General features: G+C 51.7%; 1 protein-coding gene across 1 annotated transcript in view; it reads left to right on the forward strand.

Annotated features, from left to right (window-relative positions):
• The window catches only part of NTNG2 (netrin G2), a 76,182-nt gene that overhangs the window by 16,951 nt on the left and 34,706 nt on the right, over positions 1-24,525 (forward strand). Inside the window, exon 2 of the mRNA XM_019540834.1 lies at positions 9,012-9,655. Within this exon, the coding sequence (XP_019396379.1) occupies positions 9,012-9,655 (644 nt within the window). The remainder of the gene's footprint in view (positions 1-9,011; positions 9,656-24,525) is intronic.

Genomic DNA, 24,525 nt, shown 5'->3' on the forward strand with positions numbered 1-24,525 from the left:
AGACACCAGCAGCCACATTTACTCTGGTGTACTTCCACGGGCCTCAATGTTATTACGTCAGCTTTGCCCATAGATGTATGCCTCCGCCTCCAAATCAAAGCAAAGAAAACAAGGCCTGTGTTAGACCCCAAAGCCAAGTAACCCCTGCGCTTCTGAAAGGGGCCGGGAAATGAATGCTAGGTGCCCACACCTCATATCAGCATCCCGCCCCACTCGGCCCTGTGCTCTGTATCAGCAGCTGCCAAGAACACTTGAGACTGGCACAATATTAGTGGCAATAGGGCCTCTAATCCTTGGATTAATTTGGGGAATTCAGCTAAGTGTAAAGGAGAGAAATGGAAAGAAAAATCAAATGCACTGGAATGATCATTTCTGCTTTGTCCTTGCAGCCTCCTGAACAAACAAATCTAACTCGGTGCTTGAAGCGGGGAGCGGGGAAAGAAAGCAGCACTGATGTAGTAAAAACACAATCCAAGACCTCTTTCCTCTCTCTGCTTGCGAGCGTATCTGCATGAGAGGCAGAAAGAGGGAGATGTGGTGCCTGTTGTTTGTGAAAGCCTTCCCACAGCAGGGGCAGACACTCTTATACGCAGGCCGATTCATTAGCGCCCCTGACCATCTGCTCCGCGGAGCACGGAGCCGGGACCGAGCCTCCGCTCCGCAGGTTGGGTCAGAACAGGGGGTTGGCAGCGCCGAGGTTAGCGATCTACACGTCTCCCGCGGCTGTTGGGAGGTCAGTCTTTCCCGTGACAGACAGGTCACTTAGATGGGGAGAGAGAGGCGGTGGCGGGAGGGCGCTCGGGGGTTCGAAGGTGGCTTTTGTCATCGCTGCAGCTTGTGCCATTAGCTGGGACCAGAGGAATCAGGTGCAAGTGAATATTGTCGACGTGGTGGCTTTTGCAGCATCTTGCAGGAGCTGAAGGAAATTTGATCCCAACTTAAGCACCCGGTTGCTGTCCTAGGCAAAAGGACGACTTTGGAAACTAAGCAGCTAATCTTTAAGCTGAAACTCAAAGTCCCGCTGGAAGCCTAAGGCGCTCTCAAGTGCGTCACAAGGTGTCTCAAGTGCAGTTGGGCTGGGTTAGTGTCCAGGGGCGAGGAAGGCAGCCTCCTGGGGTGCAAAGAGCTATGTGAATTCAAGCCAAGGACACCTAGGCCAGGACTGTTCTTGGGAGGAGGACAGCACTTCCGTGCCCTTTCCCAGCTGCACCAGTACAGAAATTGAGATTAAAAGGTAGAAATTTTGAAGGAGTCCATGTGCCTGCGTAAGGGTGAACCAGATCAGACTGTAGGATCAGGGCCATAAGTAACATACTTGGATAACACATCACTACCGTACAGCCCCCTCCTCCACTTTCATTTTCACAGCTTGGCTCCGAATGCATTTTATTTTATTTTATTTTATGAGATTGTTCCCCCCTGCCCCCCAACCCCCCAACAGGGCTGCTAGTGTTTTTCATTTCTCTCTCTTTTCCCTGGCAAAGAGATCCACCAAAGGCTGCATTTTTATTTCTGTGTAGCTTTCACCATTCTACAACAGATGTCTGGTTTATTTTAACTATTCGACAGCTTAATGATTAATGAAGTAATTTCACGTACAAAAATATATATTTTGTGCTATAAGGCTGAAAAAATGGTTGCGTCTGCCAGGGAAAACATACCCAAAAAACCCCACCTCCTAACCACATTCATTATAGGCTACATTCTGGCCACATTAAAGTCAAAGACAAGATTTCCATTGAAGCAGACCCTAGTACCAGCTAGCTTTTATAGTTTAGTAAGCCTTTCCCCCCTGCCATTTTTATCCACCTTTTGGAAATCTCTCTCCCTCCCGCAACCCAGCTGGTACCTTGCATCTGTGTCTTTCTCTTAGCAGACTAACGGCCTGTTTCTCAAACAGTCTTTCCCAATAAGAGAATTGACCCATAGCTGGTTTTTTGACTTTCAGGCCCTTCCTCCTCATAATATTTCAATTCCTAAGCAGTTTCGAGTCTGCGATTCACAAGGTCATCTCTCTTTGGAGCACCAACTTGGATCAGAGTCCTTCTTAATGCATAAGGTATAAGGACCCAATATGGCAAGTTAGCAAGCACCATCAGCTCCATTCCTTCAGTGGGGGCGAGGGGTGCTACGCACCTCTTTAGAGATGCTCACGCTCTTGCAAAAGGGGGTCGGAGATGACGGTGAGAGCCCCCAAGGGCGTGTTCAGAAACTGCCCCAACCCAAGACCCTGGAACCGGGCATTCAGATTCTAAACAGTGTCGATATGGATCTGAACACCAACGGTTTGAGCCAAAACTTTCCATCTAATGTTACCCAGGCATGGGGAAGGTCCAGTTTGCTCTGAACTCTGTTGCCTTGGCCTCTTTCTAGGCATTTCATAGAAAATTAGGGTTGGAAGTGACCTTAGGTCATCTAGTCCAACCCCCTGCTCAAAGCAGGACCAGCCCCAACTACATCATCCCAGTACAGACTTTGTCTAGCCAGGTCTTAAAAACCTCCAGGGATGGAGATTTCACGACCTCTCTGCATAACTTGTTCCAGTGTTTTGTACCCTCCTAGTGAGAAAGTTTCACCCAATACCCAACTTAAGCTTCCCTTGCTGCAACTTGAACGCACCGCTTCTTGTCCCGTCATCTGCCATCTCTGAGAAGAGTCCAGCTCCATCCTCTTTGAAACCCGCTTCAGGTAAGTTGAGGGCTGCTGTTAAATTCCCGCTCAGCCTCCTTTTCTCCAGACTAAGTAAACCCAGTTCCCTCGGTCTCTTCTTACAAATCATGTGCCCCAGCCCCCCAAACCATTCTTGTTGCCCTCCACTGGGCTCTCTCCAATTTGTCCACACCCTTTCTGTAGTGGGAGGCCTAAAACTGGACACAGGACTCCAGATGCGACCTCACCAGTGCTGAGTAGAGGGGAAGAATCACTGCCCTCGATTTACTGGCAACACACCTACCGTGACCAGCACGCGCCCCTGGCGGCTGGGGGAGCGCAGCGGTGGCAGGCGGGAGCGCGGCCGCGGAGGAGGGGTGGCAAGCGCTGACCAGGGGGCGGCGACCGCTCGCAGGCGCTGCCGGCAGCATCAGCGGCGGCCAGCGGGAATTGCTGACCGCCTACAGATGCCGCTGGCTGTGTTGGTGGTGGGGCGGTGAGTGGCAGCCACCCCCAGGCGCCATGGACACTGTCAGCAGCGCCTTTTTGCAGGGGGTGCACGTGCACCCCCTACATGTCACCCTGACACCTACCAATGCAGCCTTCTTGGCCACAGGGGCACACTGGTGGCTCTTCTTCAGCTTATTGTGCAGGGTAACCCCCAGGTCCTTTCTGCAGAGCTGCTGCCCAGCCAGTCGGACCCCAGCCTGTACTGGTGCATGGGATTGTTCCGTCCTAAGTGCAGGACTTTGTACTTCTCCTTATTGAACCTCATGAGATGTCTTTTGGTCCGATCCCCCAACTCGTCTAGGTCTCTCCGAATCCTAACCCTACCCTCCAGTGTGTCTACTACTCCCACCAACTTGGCGTCATCTGCAAACTTGCTGAGGGTGCTCTCTGTGCCATCTTCCAGGCCATTGATGGAGATATTACACACGATTGGCCCCAGGTCCTCAGCAGATCTGCCAGTTAGAGGCACCCTTGCACTGCTAAAATTTGCTGTTGGAAACCGCACTCAAGCTATCGCAGTTAGCAACCTAATCTCTGACACTTCAAGCCATGTTTTCACATGTTAATGTAGGTTTGACATCATGTTAGTTAACAACAGAAAAAAAAATGGCTACAGCACAGCATGCTAAAGAACAGGAACATTTATACATCTAAATTGCTAAAAGGGCAGTCAAGTCAGTAACAAATGCTACCATGCAAATTAAAGTGAATGCCTTATTTTTCCAAGCTGATTGAACAATCCAAGTCTCCACCTGCTCACTGATGCAGCCATGTATATTAAAAGTGGGCAGATTATTTTTAAGGACACATGGCATGGGTAAGAGTGAGATTCAGAAAAATTACCTGGAATTGTTTCAGTGCTACTTAACAGATCTTCCCAGGACTAGCAAAGCAGCCAAAAAACGGCCATCTGTTTCTGCCTTCTCCCCCGCCCGACACAGAGTCCAGACAATCCAGCCATTTGGAAGTTGTACTCCTGTCCAGAAATACTCGGTCATCTCAATAAGCCTGAATGCAAACAGCAGTTTAGAAACCAACTTGCTCAATTAGCTGGGACCAGACCCAAGTTCTGCCTTTTAGCACTCTCACATTTTTTAAATTAAGTATTCACTTCCTTGTCCTACTCATTTCACATTGGGTGCTCTAATAAGTCCTCCATGGCCAGTATCTTCATTCAAGGTGAAGGAAAAGCATCCTTTATGCCCTTGCAGAGGTTATGCAGACCTTGGGTTCAGAGGCAGAGGAGTGCCTACCTGCTATACCCCCCCATGTAGGAGAAGTTGGATTCCCTCTTCCTCCTGTCCTATACACTCCAGCCTGTGGATCTGAACCCAGAGGTCAACACCCTCATTGACTATACTAAGGGGTCAGAGCACTGTCCCTTCTCCAAGTTGGTTCTGAAGGGAAGAAAATAGAAAAAAGAAAACGAAGTAGCCCCTGTGTTATACTCCTGCCCACGAGGTCTTATCTGTTTTTCTGTTTTGCTAGGATTTCCCTGGTGGGTTTTTTTATTTGCATAGTGCAACCTTACCAGCATGATGCCTCATTATCTTCTGTGGGCTCTGACCCACTCAGTTGGGTCATCACTGGTTATTAAGAAAGACTCCAACAAAAAGCCAGAAGAAAGTGATCCATTAAAAGTCTTTGTCCACAGTAGGGAAAGCAGAGCTATACTGGTTAAACAATCCCAGCAAGCCCTTCTGGTGTAGATGCAGTTTATACCAGCAAACATGTCAGTATTGCTTGTAGCAATAGCCCAAATGAAATGAGAGGCAGCAGCTAAAACATTTTACACTAAGGATGTTGTGCCCACGCAAGAAGGGCGTCAGACGGGTATTTTTTCCCCTTCCGTTTCCATCTGCAGCTTTTCGGCGGGGCAGTGCTCGGCATTGTTAAAACTGTTTTATTGCACCCAACAAGTGGCTTTGCTTCAATAGCGTGAGTGATTCCCCAATATGTAGCATCTCTTAAATTATATACTAGTATATCAAAGACCTTCTAAAGAATTCTGGATCCTGTCATAGCCTATACATCACAATAGGACATAAGCTTTACCATGCAGGAGCAGATCACTGACCCAGGCTACCAGATATATTGGCCCCTGACAAGAGCAGATTATCTTGCCCCTTGAGGAACACCATCCTAAAGCTTTGGATAGCTTCAGAGATATTTGTGCGGTGGTCTTCACATCTGACCTCCCCGAGAGTCTGATGTATAGCACGGATCCCCTCTATTTGGTTTGCATGGCTGCATGGGTTGTTAAGGGTGATCATGATATCCATCCCCTTTTGTTTAGGGATCAGCTGAAGTATTAGTTTAACATCCACTATCTTCCCTTGGAGGATGGGCTCACTAATCTCACAGTCCCCAGTGATTACCTTTCCTCTGCCTTTCATACATGCATGTGCATGCCCTCCCCCATTACAAAGGCTACTAAGCGAAGCATGTGAAAGAACTTCCAGAATTAAGGTTGCCCACACCACCTTAATGTAGTTGGCTTGCACACATCTATTACACTACAGACTTCAGCTCTCCGAGCACTTTTTTTCCCCTTCAATCAACCCCTGCCTCATACAGTGCCAAGGATAGATGGTGCTCATTTAATGATCAGCTGCTCAATATTTTGTTTCAGCCTCTTTGTTCAGCATGTGGTCCCATGCCTTACTTACAGTACACTGTTCAAATGCTGCTCTGAAGACCGATTTATTTGTTTCCTCCAGGGCTTTTCTATGGTAGTCAGCACTAGACTATCCAAGTGCTTTGCATACATTATGTTATATTCCCAGCGCTCCTAGGTGAGTGGAAGAGGCTGGACTATGTCCATTTTACAAATGGGGAGTAGAGACACTGAGATATAAATCAAAAGGTTTGGGTGCTCAGTTGGAGACGAGCAAGACCAGATATTTCACAGCGCTTAGCTTCACGAAGCACTTGGAGTTGATGGGAGCCTGGGTTTGAACACACCTTCTGCAGCTAAGAGTACCCAGTGCTTTTGCAATCATACCCCCTAGGTTATCAAGTTGGGCATCTAGAAAGTAAGAAATGAGGAAACAACAGCCTCTTCCCCTGTGGGAAGTTTGGTGCGAATGACTTGCCCAGCAGCAAGAAAAGAAACTCGACCACACAAGTAGGGACGCAATCCAGGTCTACAAGACAAAAGACAGCCACTTCAGCAACCAGAAGCCACGCCTAATGCTCTGCCTCACCAGCTCACACTTTCTGATCTTTGCAACGCACATTTGGACACTCACCAGACTGCTGCATTTGTCCCAGTATTGTGTCCCAGCCTGGTGCACTTCAGCTTCTGAGTTTGGAGAGAAAACCCGCACGCTGCCCTTGGCATAGCTCACCAAGCTCGCTCTCAGAGTGCAGTTGCTGTGTTTGCCATCTCTGCCTGCAGGGCAGCACCTGCAGCTCAACTGCGCATCTCCGTGGGCATACTGCAGCCTCCTCTAAGCCTAAAAGCCCCCTCCCCTGCTTAACTCTATCCACATGAGAGGCCTCTCCCTCTCTGTCACCCATAACTTAGCAGCTCTCGCCCCTCATCTGGCTCCACCTGTGCCTCTCTTCCCCCAAGCTGGTGAAACACCAAGAACGAAACCCCGAAAGAGAGCCATTCCTGCTCTTTTATAACCTTCCCACCTGCTCTGGCAGGTGACCTCCAAGTCAAGCCCAACAGCTGACCACGTCTTCCTGACAGGTGATTCCATTGCTCCTGATGAAGGTGAGAAGAAGCTGGCCTGTGTGATCACATACCAGTGGTGGAGACAATTTATTGTTAGCATATACAGGGTTTGCAATCTCAAATAAAATCCCTCAAATGCCCACAGATTCCTCAACTCATTACAGCATCCAGAGATCCAGCCCTTTCTACTGTGCAACCTTGAGTGAGCCTCAGGGCAGGTCCATCCTGAGTCCTGAATGTGACTGTGTAATTAAAGACTTCATACATATACATAATAGAGGCAAACCAAGGTTTCAGGGGCAGCCTTAACCCTGGCATTTCCTAACTGGCAAAAGCTTAATTTAGCAACTTTAATCATGTTCTTTTTATGGAGTTCTGTGCGTGTGTGTGTGTGTGTGTGTGTACATGTACACATGCATGTGGGGGGGGGATGCATATGGGTAAAGTGTGTATCAGTATGCAACTTCCCATGTTTTTCAATGAGCCAAAAGAATAAAGAGAAGTGAAATCCCATTCTGCAGCTTCATCGGCCAAGCAGTAGCTAGCTGAGCGGTAGGATTGGACCCCTTAAGCCCCCTCTGCCAGACCTTTGCTATTTGAGGCTGAGGGACCGAATGGCTTTGTTTGGGGGTTTTTTTCTTGGATATTAGGGAAATCTTTCTTGCTAGGAGGATGGTGGAGCACTGGAATGGGTTACCTAGAGAGGTGGTGGAAGCTCCATCCTTGAAGGTTTTAAAAACCCAGCTCAACAAAGCCTTGGCTGGGATGATGTAGTTGGGGCTGGTCCTGCTTTGAGCAGGGGGCTGGACTAGATGTGACCTCCTGCGGGCCCTTCCCACCCTCGTCTTCTGTGATTGAACTAAGGCATGACTGATAGGAGCAGTGATACGTTGTCATCTCTGCTGACCAGAACCAGGAGGGGCTGGGGTACATACACGGCCAATAGTGGGTTTCCCATGTTTGCTGACAGCAGAAGAGCAACGACCCTCAGGAATTTGGGTTTCCGTTCCTGGCTTTGCAGGGAATACACTTCCTGAGCACGCTCTTCCTTTCTGCTCCGTCTCTTTCAGCCTGTCCCTGCCTCCTCTCTTCTCCGCCCCGACGCCTTGTCCCATCCTCCGTGCCAGCTAGTCAGCAGCCAAGTTCCAGTCCCCTTGGCCAGCCATTCCCAGATTCACCTCTCCTCGTCTCATCAAGTCTGTCTCTTCGCTCCCTTGGCTCCTTATCCAGGATAAGTCTCCTCTCCAACCCACTTCCCAGGCCCTTGCCCCAGTCTCCCCCCACACTGGCTTCTTGTCTCAGTCTCTTTGCCCACCCTGTCACAGCCCTCCCCCCAGTCCACCCCCTTGAGAGATGTTATCCCTATTGTCGCCCACACTTGCTCTGAGCCCAGGCCAGCCAGTCCCAGTCTCCTCCTTCTACGAACTTTTAATCTAATCTTCATGTTCCTTCCCTAGACACCTCGCAGGCTGCCACTGCTGTTTTCCCCAGTGGCTCTTTTGCTCAAACATTTCCAGCCTCCTGACTTCTAATGCCCCACCTTAGTGTTTTTGCCCTGCCGGTTTGTCGCAGATTGTTATCCTTTCTTCTGTCCCAGTCTCGCCAGTCTCTTTGTCCCATCCTACTCTCCCACCCATGCTGTGGTCTCAATCTTGTCCCTTCTGCCTTGTCCCTAAGTCAGCTGCGGCACCAAAAGGTGTCACTGGGTGCATCTACATGTGCATTTGAGTATGCATTACCCTATTTTAATGCACATTAAAGCGTCACAAAAAAACCACGCTCTTTAGCTAATGCGCATTAAAACAAGCTAACGTGCATTTTTCTAGTACCTCACAAGGGAAGTAACTAGATTTAACGCACGCTAGGTAAAGCACATAAAAGAAAGCGTAGACGTGCCCGCAGAGTACACCAGAGGCAGGCTCCCTGCTCTCGCATCAAGCGCCTGGCCCCATTCAGCCCACAACACCTGGGTTCGCGTCTACAGCCTTTAGCTGGAGCATCCTCAATCGCCCTGTCAGGTTATTAGCAGTAGTGGGTGCGAGTGTCTCAAGCACATGCCGTGAGCATATTTGGAAAGTCCAGCTCCACCTCTGGTATTAAGTCTGCAAACTGTCTAAGACTCCTGTGTGTTGCTTTCTTCTCTTGTCATTGATTGTTCTTCTTTCAGGAGAACCCATACTTGTGCAGCGATGAGTGTGACGCTTCCAACCCAGACCTGGCCCACCCGCCAAAACTGATGTTTGACACCGAGGATGAAGGGCTGGCCACTTACTGGCAGAGTGTGACATGGAGCCGCTACCCGGAGCCCCTGCTGGCTAACATCACGCTGTCCTGGAACAAGAGCATCGAGCTGACAGATGACATTGTGATAACCTTTGAGTACGGCCGACCCACCATCATGATGCTGGAGAAGTCCCTGGACAACGGGAGGACTTGGCACCCCTACCAGTACTATGCAGATGACTGCATGGAAGCCTTTGGCATGCCAGCACGGAGGGTCAGGGACCTTTCTACTACCAGTGCCAACAGGGTGCTGTGCACGGAGGAGTACTCCCGCTGGGTGGGCTCCAAAAAGGAGAAGAACGTGAGGTTTGAGGTGAGGGATCGCTTTGCCATCTTTGCTGGCCCAGACCTCAAGAACGTGGACAACCTGTACACCAGGCTGGAGAGTGCCAAGGGCTTGAAGGACTTCTTCACTGTGACCGACCTGAGGATGAGGCTGCTGAGACCGGCTCTCGGGGGGACGTATGTTCAGAGGGAGAATTTGTACAAGTACTTCTATGCTGTCTCCAACATTGAAGTCATTGGCAGGTACCCGCTGCTTGTTTGCTTTCTATCTTGCTGCTTGGAGGGCTGGGAACGGGGGTATAGTGTTGTTGTTAGAAAGCTGAGCTAAGTATTTATTGACTCAACAGATTATCAACTCGCCATCTCTCTCATTCGCCCTCTGATTTGGTCCCTAAATCAGAACAAAGTCAAAAGAACAAGCGTACTTGTATGATGGGTAGCTTGTTGCCCAACAGGAGCCCTCCTGAAGGAAGCATCTCTGCACTGGAGACTGAGCATTGTGCTTCCTTGTGGATATTAAGCCTGGCTAGTGCCTAGAGCGAGGCAGCCAGAAGGGGAAAGGGTTGTGCAAAATTCTGTTCCCCGTACTTCCATCTCTGCCACTGACTTGTTCTTCATCCTTGTCCAAGTCACTGAGCCTCTTATGTGCTCCTTGCTCTCCTGCTAGCACAGCTGCCCGACTCGCCATCATCAGTGTGTGACCCTACCTCTGTTCAGAGTGCCATCTGGCAGCTAGTACCTTCCCGAAAAGGCCAAACACCTATTTTGATGTGTTGAAGGTCACCCTCCTCATGTCATGGCTCAAACAAGGGAGCTCCACGTGAAAAATGCACTGTACGGGGAGGATGCTAGGAAGAGCAGCCCTCCAGGACCTGCCCTGCTACCCCATGCACATAACTGTGTTGGCCGTGACGGTGAGGGTTACGTCGTTCCCTCCTGCTATTATAGGGCTGAGCTCCTTCTCAGCCCTGCGAGCTCACCTCCTTCCTGACATGCAGTACCCACCCTGCTCTTCCAGCTCACGGCCTCGCCGGAGGTAGGTGTTTAGATACATCTAGAACGGCAGAGTCTCTGCCCCCAAAATCTTACAGTCCAAGGAAGGGAGTCGTGCGTGAGAGGTGCTGGAGATGGGTAGCCGATAAAGCTCAGACCATCAAACCCTGTTGATTTGTGAGATCAGTCAGGATTTGAACACAGGGCCCAGAGCAGACCATGCACACGACCAAGGCCCAGGCGCCCCCTTGTCCTTTGCCTCAGTCCTGGCTCGGTCGTGCGGCTCAGTCCACTAGCAGTTTTGGGGGAAGCTTTTCGTTTCTTCTTGGCTTTATTCTTTCATTTCTCTGCGCAGTGCCATGTGTTATGTTATGACATCAACCAACAAAGCAAAGTAAGGTGGAAAAGTGCCGAGATGGCTAATTTCCCACCCAGCTTTTGGATTTCAGCTTGTGTGAGACTCGCAGGCAAGAAGGGGGGGAGGGGGGAATCCCACCCAAGGAATGAGACTCTCAACTATCACCACGGTGACAGATGAGCAGCTTGTACCACTTCCAAGCTGTTGGCTTCTGAGACGTACAAGCACAATGTTTTGCAGGTGCCACCAGGACAGGCTTTGTCTGAATTTGCTCCAAGGAAATGATGACAAGAAGCTGAAAGGCCCCTCTGTTCTGAGTAAAAGTTTGAGCGGAGGCACCGGGAGGGCCCGTCGGAGAAGCGGCTCAGCTCCCGAGGACAGACCTGCCCTCCATCAGTCGTGGGCCACCCGTTTTTTTCACGGGGACCCCCACAAAAGTCTTCCCCTTTAAGAGGCGGTATGTCAGGTCACTGGGAATATTCGTGCCCGCAGAGAGGAACTGGGCTGGGCCGGGGAAGCCGCAGGTTCATTTTCCCCTGGTTATAACCGAGGTTGGAGGCAGCACACGTCCATGAAGCGGCAGGGGATGGAAATCCCTTTTTCCTTGGAATATGCGGCTCGGTCCACAAAGGGGAAAGAAACTGTCCCCATGGAAGTATGATCAGAAACCCCCAGGGATAAAGTTGTCCCTCTGCAGGAAAATCAGCCCCCCAGCCGCGTCTTCGTTCCAGCCGAGGAACGTGACCGGAGACCCGAGGGCTCGAAGGTCTTTGCGCCCTGGCCCATCTCCTGTTCGTACGGCTTTTTGCTTCTGCAGCCAGGGTCGCCTCTCCCCTGCAGGGCTTGCTGAGAGCTTGGCTTGGCAGCTGCCAAGGCACGTGGTTGATGTGGCTGACAGTAACCCATCCACGGGTACAGCAAGCCCACTCTGACTGATTCTGTTGGCAGAAGGGATTATAAGAGAGGCATCCATTCATTAGGCCCGTGAGCCTAACTGGGCCGTGACAGGGTGTGCGGTTTGGAGGATGCTAAATCAGTCACCAGGTGCCCTCTCTTGGGCTTAAAAAAATGGGTGCATTTGTTATCCACTGGGTGGGCAGCCCAAGAGGATGTGTGGAGCGTGGTGGGGGCAAGCGGTGCTTTCTAATCCAGATGAAGTGCTCCCTGCCCTCTGGCATTTTCAGTCCAGGTGAGACTCTCCTGCTGACTTTTTGATCTAGTTTCCACACATTACCTGTTTAAGCCTTGGAAACTCCGCTCTGAGGCAGGTCAGGATCGGCAGCCTCATTTTACAGGGGCAGAAGCCAAGGCAGCAGTGCCACCCCCAGAAATGTTCAGGCCTGGGGCAAGTCACGCAGTCTGGCATCTCTCCCTCCGACACTCTGGTACCTCTCTGGAGCTGGTATTCTGATGGGAGATGGATCATCTTGGATCCACCCTGCTGACATCCTTGCCCTCCTAGCACCCACTCCCTGCCACGGCAAGAGACAGACGAGTGGGATAGTTGGACCTGCGGTCTGACACGGCATCTCTTCCGTTCGCTGCTGACATTAGGATAAGAAACAACCTTCAGCAGGTGCCCGGAGAGGTTGGTGCTGTACCTGAGCAGCGAGAAGGATGGGTGTTGATGAATGCCACGGTGCTTCTTTACTCAGGATGCAGTGGTCTTGGAGGAGGCTTTGAGCAGGGCTTACATCAAGGCAGGGCCAGCCCAATTCCCATCCCTGCACGCCGCGCTTGTTAGCAAAAAGTAAGAGGTGCAGAACATAAAACGCGCTCAAGTGCATTCATGTTCTTTGGAATCACTATAGCTATCAAGAGGCTTTTCCCATCCCTTGGGTACTGCATTAGCTGGTTCACTTGGGTGCTTCTCCTTTCTTTCTGTGCTGTTTGGGTTCTTCACTGTGATACTTTTTCTCTCCTTAATCAGAGACTCAGTGAGAGCTTCACAGCAAGGAAGACCTTAAAAAAAAACCCCAGCACACCAGCCTTTTTGCTGCTGTGGGCACGGAGTTCCACTTACTCTGTATTTACCATTCAAGCCCTGGCTTTTGCATGTGGCACCTCAGAAACTAAAGCCAGCTCTGACCCCAAACTTAATGAGATTAACTTTTGATTTATTTATTTGTTCTTTCCTCAAGCAAGTAAAAGCCGCAGTGGGTTGTATAATGCATCTCTAGGGCCCTCAGCAGAGGGGAGGATGGGCTCGGACTGCAAATGACCACTGGAAACGGCTATGCGCTTTCCAGCGGGGATGGAAGTAAATGTCTTTTGGGCTTGATTTTTTTCCCCTTAATTTCTGAAGACCTCCCTTCCGAATTGGCTGAGTGCCCCGTGAGGATAGCTGCCCTTGGCCACTATGGGACAGTGGCTTCCCTGCATTGCCAGTGCCTGCCTTTGGCTTCGGGTAACACTTCCCCTGCTTATGCACTCCTCAACCTCCCCCACCCCACTGTGAAAGATGAAGATGAGTTTCTTTGGATGGGAAGAAATACCAGGTTGAAACCAGGGCCAGCCTTATTTCCACCCCCAAGCTTTAGAAACTCAGACAGAGACCCAGTTTTGAGTAACCCTTGGTTCCCCCCCTTAGAAATGGCTCAGTTAATTATGCAGAAGACACCCTTTATCTGCCAATACATGTAGAAAATGATAGCGGGTCCCCCTCCATCTGGCTTTTCCACAGCTCTCAATATTGCTGCTCAAAGGCCTGATGTTGAGGGAAGAATTCTGCCTGTTGGAGAGGAGCCAGGGCCGCGGGGAGGAGAGTGGGAGAGAGAGAGAGAGAGAAAAAAAACTTCATGAGAACCAACATCTCCTTTCCTTCCCCGTCTACTCCTGCGATTACTTTAATTCCAGCCAGCAATTTTTCACAGGCAAGTAATCTAATTGTGACTGTAAGTGAAGCTAATTAAGGTGCAGGTACTTAAAACCAAATTGAATCCTGTGTACAGCGGAGCAAGGGACGGGTCAGCAAGAGCAAGTAAGGGGGGAATCAATGAGAGACTGATATAAACACAGTGCAGGAAAGCGAGCTGAAGCTAAGCACACCTGAGACTGCTTTGCCGGGCTAAGAGGCGTGGGGGAGAGACAGCGTGCCCCGGAGAGCGCGCACAGGAGTCTCCCAGGATTGAGTACTTCCGGGTGGAAAGGGACAAGCGTGCAGCGAGGAGGTCTGTTTTGGGGAAATCAGGACTGGAGGCTTAGAAAGTAAGAGTATTACTGTTGAGAAACCGAGCAAATGTGGGGAGGAGAAACTGCAGGTAAGAGGACGTGTTTGCCTTATTCCATCACCTACATGCTCTAGGCCAGACTTTGCCGGGAGCCATGTTGTTGTGCTAAGGATTGAGGACAAATTAGGATTTCAAACTGGACTAATCTGACGGATCATTTCATTTCCATTCACCCCACCCCTTAACTAAATAGCCTGAAATCCTAATTTTCCGAACACATAAGCAATGCCAATATTTTCGCGAAGCTTTGAATGCAACACTTAACCTTTAAGCAAGCCCTAAGAGTCCATATAGCTAGTCTTACAGGAGCCAGGCATCCATCACCACAAGTCAGGTCAGAGGCTGCTGCAACCGCTGGGGCTCCTTAGCGGCTGCAACAACCCTCCTGGGTGAGTTGAGTTGCTTTGCATCACTGGCGAGTTGTTGGGCAATGACCTGGGGGTGCCCATCTCCTCTCTGGGCATGGACAGCTGTTGGCTTGCAGGGAGCTCATCTGCACTTTTGACAGGTCTTGTCCGTAGTGTGCACACACCCTCCTCCCCCAGGCAAGCCCAGGTGGGGGTGCAGATTTAGTTGCTAACAACCCAGCCGTGAAACAGGCTGTTCTGGTTTACATGGTACCAGATGGCAGTCCAAGAGATGCCTGGCTTGAGAAGGATGTTGTGTCCCCCCATCCCACTTAAGTCTTTTTCCTTAGGTTTTTATATACTTTTTTTGTAGCTCTCTTCCATCTGTCATAAATATCCACAGTGGTCGTTCCTGTTAGACTGAGACTGCCACCTGAATCCCGCTGCCTCGGACTGCCTCCACACCCTCTTTTAACTTTTTCACTGACCCCAGTTATACAGAGGTCACTCGAAACTGTACCCTGCTTGCCCTGCTTTTAGTGGTGTTCAGTTAGTCGTGTCAGGACAAAATGGCATTACTCCTGCTAAGCTCTTGGCTGAAGCAGCTTTCAGGCCTACAACTCGCATCTGGGAGAATCTGGCACGACCCATGGAAGGCCCGAGGAAACAGGGAGTTTTGCTCGGTGCAAATCCCGGCGTTAGCCGTGGCGTGTTAACGGCGCGCCTGCCGCATACCCACTTCTCTCTCTGCTCCCTCGCCTCTCATCCGCTCAGCTGAGCCCATTTCTCAGCTTACATCTGATGGTTTATTTTTGTTCTCTGTCTCCTTCTTGGTATCCTTTTTCTTCCTCTCCTCCTTTTCTTCCATCCTGTTCCTATCGATCTGCTGAGTAATTGGAGAGGCATTGAATTCAGGACAGGAATAGATGCGAGAGAGCCCTTGGCCAGAGCTAGGGGCACAAGGGAGGGAAGTGGAAAGACCCTTTCCCTTCACAGCTTCGTTCTCCACTCAGCCGAGCAACCAGTCAGACGAGCCTCTTGTGACTCAAAGAACAAGGCTCTTCGGGGCATTTCCTGGGTGCAGCCGGGATCAACGGGCAGGGAGGATGCTCCCATCACGCTGCAGCCCTTCGGAGCGATTTTCTCCCCCTTCTAACATCAGGCAGAGCACTGTGCACTGGGGCACACGCTCTCACAGAGGTATTAATAAGCTGTAATTGAAGTTAATGTGGCGTGGCCAGGACACATGGAACCAGTTATGAGAAATCAGACTGGGGGAAGTGAATCAATTGTAGGCTCATGATTAAGATTTCTCTTTCCTCCTCCCCTCCCGGCCTCCTTCTCCTCCTCCCTCAGTCTGTCTGTCTTCCCAGCCCTAAGTAATCCCCTGGGGGAAAATATGGAAAGTAAGCTGCAAGCACATTACTTATATTACAAATCACACATGAGAAGTAAGCTTAGGGAATAATAATGCCTCAGCTCCTGGCCCTTCGTCAGGCCAAGGATTAACTAATTAGAAGGGATAATTTTCGGTCCTATTTGTTTTCCTCTCCCCTTCTCCATGATCTGTTTTTATTTTATTTTTTTCCTGCTGGCTTTTACTTTATTTATTTATTGAATCTCATCCTCCTCCCCACCCTCTCCTGGTGCTTTGGTTTCTAATTTTCTCCCCCATGGTTTTGTGGTGCTGCGAGGTTCACGCTTTCTCGCATGGATTCCCTGCCGGGAATGCATTGCTCTCTGCATAAATAAGAGCAAGGAGTTAGTTGCAGCAAGCCAGAACTCAAGCCCATTATCCTGTCCCCAGCCACAGCCGGTGCCCAAAGCTTCCAGCTCGCTCTGCCCAGGGATCCCCATCAATGCATCTGGCTAATTGTCTGGTTGCATGCAAGGGGATTTTCCTTCTGTGTCTTCAAGCATGATACTCAAGGATACTAGGGATTTCCAGAGACACAGTATTGCCCTCTGCCCAGCTGTTTTGCCATATGTGATTTTTGTCCCTCCAGCTAGGATTTGGGGGCTGGGGACCGTGGCTGGAATTGTGCAGTTGGGTGCACCTGTGTGAAAGGAGTTGTGTGCGGTCTCAGCCTCTTTCCTACTGCTTGGTTACACTCAACTTTCTGCCTGTTTACAGGTTGCAGGAGACCCTCTAGATGTGCTTTTGGTCATCTTCCAGGGGTGAGGCTATATGAGTTTTTTGGCTGGCAGCAGACATGTCCTGTGGAGGGCAGGGCAGCATATGCATCAGCAAACCGCAAGGAAAGTACACGTGACAGCCGGGCAAAGGAGCATGACAGGGGTGGCTTCCCTCGCATGAGATGCTGCTACCGAGTGCCACTGGCTTGCCCTCAAGCGCTGCCACGCTCTTGCAGTTCCCAGGGAGCATAGCGTACCTGTCACCCACCTTTCCTACATGTTCCAAAATAGTTATTCTTGTTTCCCCGAGAGCCAGGATCAGTTGAAATGCCGACTTCCGCAGGGGCGGAAAGGAAAGCATACATGTCACCCACATCCCAATAGGTAACAGCCTCCTTGGTTTCCAGGGTTGCCCCTCAGCTAGCCAGAGTCCGTTCTGATAATCCCGGGCTTCTCCCATGGATCCCAATGGCTGAGCCCACCCCCTAAACGCTGGAGCAGGGGGATATGGGTGGATTTCTTTTTTTGATCTGGCTTACATTGAAATTAGCTGTAGCTGGGGAGGAATCTTGCCTGTAGTCTGATAGCTAAATTAAGTTACTCACTCACAGCAGCTGGTTGCTGATCTCTCCACATGACTCTTAAAAGCTATTCTTCCAAAAGGCTGCAAAGCAAAGCTGAGTCCTAGGAGCCTGGCAGTAGGGAAAGGAAGCGGTGAGAGACACGCACCAGAAAGCTCCTCCCTTGTCCGTGCACAAGTGACACATTGTCAATATGAGAAGACAGACACCCAAGGTCCTATTACCTGCTTCTGGCTTAATTTTATGATGGTTTTTTACCCCCGTTTTGTGCCACATTGTGTCTGGCCCTGAGCAGATAATAGAATTTCATCAATAGACTGAGGCGGTGATGTATGTTAAAGCACTTAATATAAAGAGACTTCTACAGGAGCCCAAATTCAATTTGGCCAATGAACTCAATTGCAGGCATTATTGCATTCCAGGAGAAAGGCCAGAGAGCATTTATACACATTACTCTGCAAATATTTATGTTTGCATATCCCTGCTGTGTCCTCCCCACCCATCCCTCCCCTTCTGTTCCCTAATCCCATATCTACGATTTTTTTTTCCATAAAGGTTGCTTTGAATGTAAATAATGTTCCACAAGTCAGCACTATTTCAACAGCTGGCGAATGTCAACTTAGTATAAATTAATTGCCGTACCCACCGGAGCGGCTAAGTGCTCTCTTCACCTTGGCATCTTTTAGATGGGGATCTGGGTTAGCAAGAGCAGACAGCGAATTTCTAAGGGTAGCAAGAATCGTTCCCTCCCCTCCCAACCACTTCTGGCTGAACTCGCCAGACCGTGATGCCGTCTCTGGGGCACTAGGATCTTTGGGGGGAGTAGCACTCACGGAGGCAGGGAAGACGGGAAGCATCTAGAGGATGGTCTTGATCAGTCCGATGCTTTGTACCACAAAGCTGGGCATGGCAGCGGTCTTATGTAGTGTCCTGTATCTTGAGGCTGCCTGACTTGGCTCGTATCATATTATCTTGTCGTATCTGGAGCAACAAGGCATGGGTCAAGACCTGAATTTTTCAAGACCTGAGGGTGCGGCTTGCACGGTGCAGAAGTGGCGACACCCAGAGCAGGGTCCAAACTTCCCCAGGACAAGGCCATGACCGAGTTCAGCTCCCATCTCAACAGCCCCATTTCTAGTCCTGTGATGCATCACTTAGAGGGAGGGACCACATCTTGCACCCTGCTGGATCCATCTGGGGGCAAGTTTCACACAGAGAGAGTTTATTAAAGCAACACAAAACAAAAAAGAAACACCACTATTTTCAAACCCCAAAGTTTCCTCCTTTTGTATCAAAACCAGGTTCCCAGCCTAAAAATTGTTGTTACTGTTTTTGAAAAAAAATAGCAAAACAATACCCCAGATAAAATATTAAATGCTTGAAAGGCTGGGAGGAGGGGGGCGGCATTTAGTGAGAAATAAAGAACATGGTCATTTTGGGCTGAGCCAAGCCAGGCATTTTAGGATTTGCCTTTTGGTCTCCAAACAGCACAGGCAGCCACTCGCTCAGCTCTGCTCCTGGCAGTAGAGCGAGAGCAGCTTTCTGTACCTCACTGGTCCTTGGCTTGGCTCCCAATTTAGCCTCTGATGTTTTCCTGGCTATCCCAGACAGTGAGGAACCTACTTAAGTTTTTCCCTGGGGTTAGACTCCAAACCTAACACCTATCCAGGAAAGCAGGGAGCTCTCTCGGTTCTCAGCTCATTACAAACCATTTCACTAGCTTCCCCAGGCGCAGATGGAGTGCAAAGACACCCTCTCCCCGGCAGTGTCCATTGCCTTTTGTCCAGACTGGCTGCGATGCTGGTGAAATATTTGCCTGGCGCTTTCCTGATCTGTCAAAACAGTTGCAGAGAAGGAGGTAACAATGGGGTTAACCATGAGCAGAGTGCTGCCAAAGTGCTGCGTGTTAGCAGAAGCTGCAGATGACAATAAGGGGTAGGGGGAAATAGTTATTCGCGTTTCCCCGAGAGCTAAAATCAGTTGAAATGCCGACTTCTGCAGGGACAGAAAGGAAAGCGCTCCCTTCAAATGCATAGTCCCAGGAGACTCATTAAAAGCTCATCAATTATAGTGAGAGCAAACAATTCAGTGGGAAGTGATCATAATCCTTCCCTGGGATGGCAGCCATTAGCAGCATCCCACTCGTGTGAGGAGTTTCTCCAGTGCCAGCTATGATGAGCAGGGTGGGAGTGGAGCTTTACACGAGGAGGCATTTTGTTGCAGACGCTAGGGCCGGTAGATTTTTAACTGAGGGCTAATACTGGGGTGGGAGAAAGGGAAAGGTCCAGATGGTCCCTGATCCCGAATCGAAGAGGAACGGAGCACAGGAGAGCTCTCCATCTTTGCCTGGAGAGGCCATTTGCCTTGGCAGTAAAGGACGTTTATCCCATAAAATCCGCAACCCGATAACACAGCGACTGACTTGAATCCAGTGCAAGTTACCCTGGGAAGAATCAGAGCTAAAACTACATCCGTGCGAGCTACCCCAGGGCACGGGTTGTGTGTCTGCAGCTATTTTGGCATGGCTGGTTCATGCAGACGGACAGTTTTACCTGTTTCCTGCTGCTACCTAGCGGCAAGGTGCAGTAACAGCAATAGTCGATCATCTGCCTGCTCCGGAGGCCAGTATGAGTTACAATGATGTACAAAAGCAGCAGGAATTGCACCAGTGCGAATGTGACGTACCCAGGCCCAGCTCATCCACTGGAGAGCATATCGAGACATCTGGAGTAGGTGCTGAGCAAAGTCACGGGGCGGAGATCGTCTCTGCCTGCCAACGGGGTCTACAAGGAAGAGCTGGAGGAGCTTACTTTCTCCCTGGCTTCCCTTCTCATGCATGCCAGCCTCTGCCTCTGCATAGACCAGATCCTGCGTGATCTTGCATGGAAGTGTCTGTGGCAGTCTCAGGTAGGCAGGACAGGGCAGGCACTGGCAGCCACTATGCATTGAGTCCCATGAGCTCAAGGAAACTTGAGCAGCTTCTGCTGGCCTCTTGCTTAGGGAGCATTTCCTCCTCCCCAGCATGACACCACCATGCTAAAATGCAGGACCAGGAGTCCCCAGATCGACCCCTGAGGACTCCCTGTGGGGATTTGGGGAGGAGGGTGATGGTCACTTAACCTCACAGTGCCTCTCTGAGCATGCTAAGGGGCCCTCACCTCCATTTTACAGGTTGGGAAACTGAGGCAGAGAGAAGTTATCACACACAAGGATTCCTGGACTCACAGGGACTCTTAAGTGGGCCTAGTTTTAAAAATTATTTATCTTTTAATGTTATTATGGTAAGGAAAGGCCAAAGGCAGCAGTTGCCTTCTCCCTCTTGCAGCCATGCTGGAGGCCTGCTGCTCTTACCTGCCAGTTGTATCTTCCTTAGGCACCTGACGCATGGCGCTGCCCCGTCCCTAGCGCAGGAGCTCGGCGACGGTGCACGTCTCTAGCCAAAAGCTGCTGCTGACCTCCAGAATGTGGATGTGGAGAAAGAGAGGTGACGAGGGAAGGCTCTCTGCAGCTGCAAGCAATGCCTGTGTCCCTGCAGGCTTGGCCTGGGGCTCCGCGATTCTTTGCGTCCAGACCCTGGCAGCTGCCTGCCACGCTCCTGTAAGAGGAAGCTAAACGGCCTGCATTAGACACAAATAGGTAGATGCACCTCTAACAAAAGCAGGGGCCAATTCCTCCAGCAGTTGTGCCTAGAGCTGTTAGACAGACTTCGATGTACCCACAGCATCGATTGTAGCGCCCCCAGACACTGCCCTGACTCTGTGGCTTATCCGGTCCTTGACCTCTCATGCTCATGCTGCCGCCTCTGCCGGTTCTGGTCTGGGAGGCGCATACCCGTGTGGACCTGAACTTGGACCCAAACTTATTTTGCTCAACAACTGGCAGATGCGACCCGTTGCCACTTGGCCGAGACCCGAACCAGCAAGCTACGGGTTCTCTCCCTTTCCGGCCCTTGGGCCAGGCAGCCTGTACTGCAGTCAGGATTTTATGATGGTTGGGAGGGAGAGGAGTGGGAGCAAGCCTGGAAATAGCCAGGGGCATTGCTGGACCACACTGTCCATCCCACTTCTACCAGTTAAGCCTTATCATTTAATCCCCTTTCAGGAGATGGCTGGATGCCAGAGGAAGACCAGCAGGAACAAGCAGAACTTGCAGCCAAAGCCGGCGGGGCTGGGCTAATGTTATTTTCCCCACTCTCCACCAGCTGGATCTTGGCTAGAGAAAGACGTGCCCCACACTCTGCCAAGATGAAGTGTGTGTGTCCTTGTTCTGGAGGCATAGCAATGTGGGGAGGAGAAGTCATCTTAGCACAGTCAAGCCTGAGGAAGGAGTTAAAAGAGGACCCAGGGTGGGGTCCTGGGTGGCACATGGGGTACCCGGGATGGGAGTGGAAGCATTTGCTCTGGGCAGCAGTCACCCAATAGGAAGGGCAGCCCGGGCTGCCTGAAGCTGCCCGATTGTTCATTATTAAATAATGCATCCTGATTGATTGGTCTGAAAAGTGCTGTGTTGCGGGGTCAGGCTGCTCAGGTTAGAGTTTTCTGGTTAGATTGATGATTCTCGAAGGTCGAATTCAGAAAGCAATTCCCTGGCAGCATTGATCCTTTGGATGCAGGGACCTTTTTTGCGCTGTGGCTGGGCAGTGAGAAGAGCTGACCTGGGCCTGGATGGGGAGGGCGACAGGCTGCCGCTGTTTCCTCTATATTTAACTTCCCTTGTTTACGTGGCTGAGAACGTGCGGTCCCTCTCCAAGCAGCACAGTGCCCAGTCGTCGCTACGTGCTCCGAAAGCGCGGCACGCTGGAGCAGGCTGCCGCGGCTGGTCCGAGGGGCCTGTCCGGCATCGCCCTGGCCCTGCAGACAGGCAGAAGAAGGTAACCAGCCCTTTCCCGGGGCAGTCAGGGAGCTCCCAGGAACCTCCCTCATTGCTAGTGCCTGACTGCTTTGCATCCTCCTCGGCTACAGAGCTGTGCAGGGCCACAGCCCCCCGCCTTCACCCTCTTTGTAGGGGCTGGAAATCAGGCTGGGTCCTGCTGTGGAGCAGAGCTGTTGTAAGAGGCCTGCAAGGCTCAGATGTCATGCCCTAGGGCCAGGAGCTCTGCAAGGAAACCCCACGTTGAGCCCTGTTTGCTCCCAGAGGTGGAAGGGATGTCCAGAGCGGTGGTCTCCAGCATTGCTTGAGGTTGTGGGGGGAGATGCCAGGAGGAGCAGGGGAGAGACACCGGCCCTGCAGAACAGCAGGAGAGGCTCCTCTGGGGTTAACGACAAGCCCGGCGTGGCCCGGAGCGGGCTCTGGCAGCTCAGCGGTGCCTTTCCGCCATACGAGGGGCAGACCGCTCTCCAGGGAGCTACAGGCCAGTGGCTCTGAATGAGCCTAGTTAGCCTCTGCTGCTCCCACGGAAAGGCAGCTGATGGCGAACAGCCTCCTGTCTAGAGGAGGGCTGTGAAGCGTGAGGAAGCTGCTACATTTCAGACCCGAGTGGACTCGCCTGCCCTCTCAGTACAACACGGCATTTCTGTGAGCGCCCGTGCTGGGTTGAGAGACCTGTGCCCGGTAGCGGCCTCCAGTCCCCGCGGCCGGCGGAGGCGGAGCGCGTGGCCAAGCAGGGGCGCGCCGCTACCGCCGCGTGAAAGTGTTTCCAAGGAGCTCACTGAGTGTTGCACCCCCTGCACGGGGAGGTACCTGGCCTGCGTGCTCAACCCGAACCTGCCAGCACGACCCAAGCGCCGTCCCTCCCCGTCCTCCGCTCCGACTATGCTGGGGTCTTCTGGGCTTGAATTAGGAAGGGGGAAATGCCCTTTGCCCCATTCTCCTCGGTCAGCGCTGTCAGCACATGCAGGCCCATGTATGTAACCCTAGCTCGGCGTGCTGGCTTTTTTGTCATGGATGCCAAGGTGGCATCACAGAGGCCACTGCTCCCAGTAGGAAGGCATGAGCAGCGCTCCGTCTCCCAGGTGCCTTTTTTCGCAGACCAAGGTCTGGCCCAGCTCAACAGTGGTGAGGTTGCGACCTACTTTAACCTGCTATCTCCCTCGCCTTCCCCCCACCCCCAGCCCTCCTCCTGCCTTCGCTAATCTGAAGCGAGAGGGAGGCAGCCTTCTGTAGAGTCTAAATAATTCAGAGTCAGGCTCCACAGCACCCGAGTGCTGGTCATTGCCTATTCAAAAGGTTAGACCAGCAGCACAGAAATCCTTCTCCCTCCGAGTTGGAGGGACGAGCCCAGCGCAGCTGGGGTGCGGGGACCCTCATTTGCGTGCTCTGGCCAAGGCCACTTCCATTAACAAGCTCTGATCTGCACGCCGGTCCCCAGAGTGTTTCAGCGCTGCAGTTGCTAGCGCGCTCAGCCATGGCCCGGCAGCCTCCGGGCTCGCACCGTGCACGGCGCCAGGCCAAGTGTGCTCCTGCACCTCCCTTTTAGAGAGACCGTTTTCCCTTCCCTGTGGGAGCAAGCATCGTGCAGTGGGGCGGAGGGACTCTGGACGCAGGTTTTGTTTGGTTTGTGAGAAAAAAAGTTTGCCAAGAATAAGAAAAAAAAAATCTCTCACGAGCGGAGCTGTCTAGCCACACGCAAGTAGAAGCACAGTAGGGACAGACTCACTGGATCCAAGTTGCGGGGGTGGGAGTCTCTGGAGCTCCCCAGGAAACTTCCCTTCCAGGAGTATTCATAGCCTCTCCTGGAGCTTTTTCTCTTGACCAGCTGCAGCGCCGCTGAAGAAGATGCTGGCGTTGCAGGCTGACGTCCTCGCCGTCTGCACAACGCGTACAGCACAGGCAGAACTGCCACTGCTGGCACGCTTCCCCAACCTCATCAATGGGCCTGATTTTCTGCCCTCTTGCACCTTGGGCTCGTCTGCGCCTGTAAAAACAGAGCGCTCCCCCGTTAGACTTCTCCGCGTAATGATACAGCTGGCTGCCCCGTCACACGTGTGCAAACGGGTAACTTGGGGCGTCAGGCAACGAAGAAACAAACCAGTGCAGCCCAGGCCGGACCCAGGAGGACGGCTTCCAAAATAAGAGAGTTTAGTCTTCGTAGCTTCTAGGTCTGGTGGACTGAGCAGGGGCCAGGGAGCCACGTGTTTTAATCTCGGCTCCGACTCTGTGAACTGCTGGGACTCTCTAGACCGAGCCGGCTTTAGGGGTGGGTGATGTGGGCAACTGCCCAGGGTGCTGTGGCCTGGGGGGCACCACACACACGTGTGCACATGAGCAACCTGCAGTCAGCGCAGCGATCTCTGCCCCAGGCACGGTGCCCAGCCCAGCCCAAGCTGCCCCTGCCTCCAGCTGCTGTTCAGGAGGAGCTGGACCGGGCAAGCACTGGTGCCCGACTGCCCAGTGCCGGACTGCACCTCGCACCCCTGCCTGCAGCGGTGCCACTGACTTGTGGGGAGGGGGAGGGCTTTCCACTATGCTGTGGCATTTCTTTTGTGCCCACCTCAGTTGTGATTGCTCTGAAAGGGCTCATTGTCCCTTT

The sequence above is a fragment of the Crocodylus porosus genome, unplaced genomic scaffold (genome assembly GCF_001723895.1).
Source record: "Crocodylus porosus isolate Cpor-Errol unplaced genomic scaffold, CroPor_comp1, whole genome shotgun sequence".
In the NCBI taxonomy this organism is placed as follows: Eukaryota; Metazoa; Chordata; order Crocodylia; family Crocodylidae; genus Crocodylus; species Crocodylus porosus.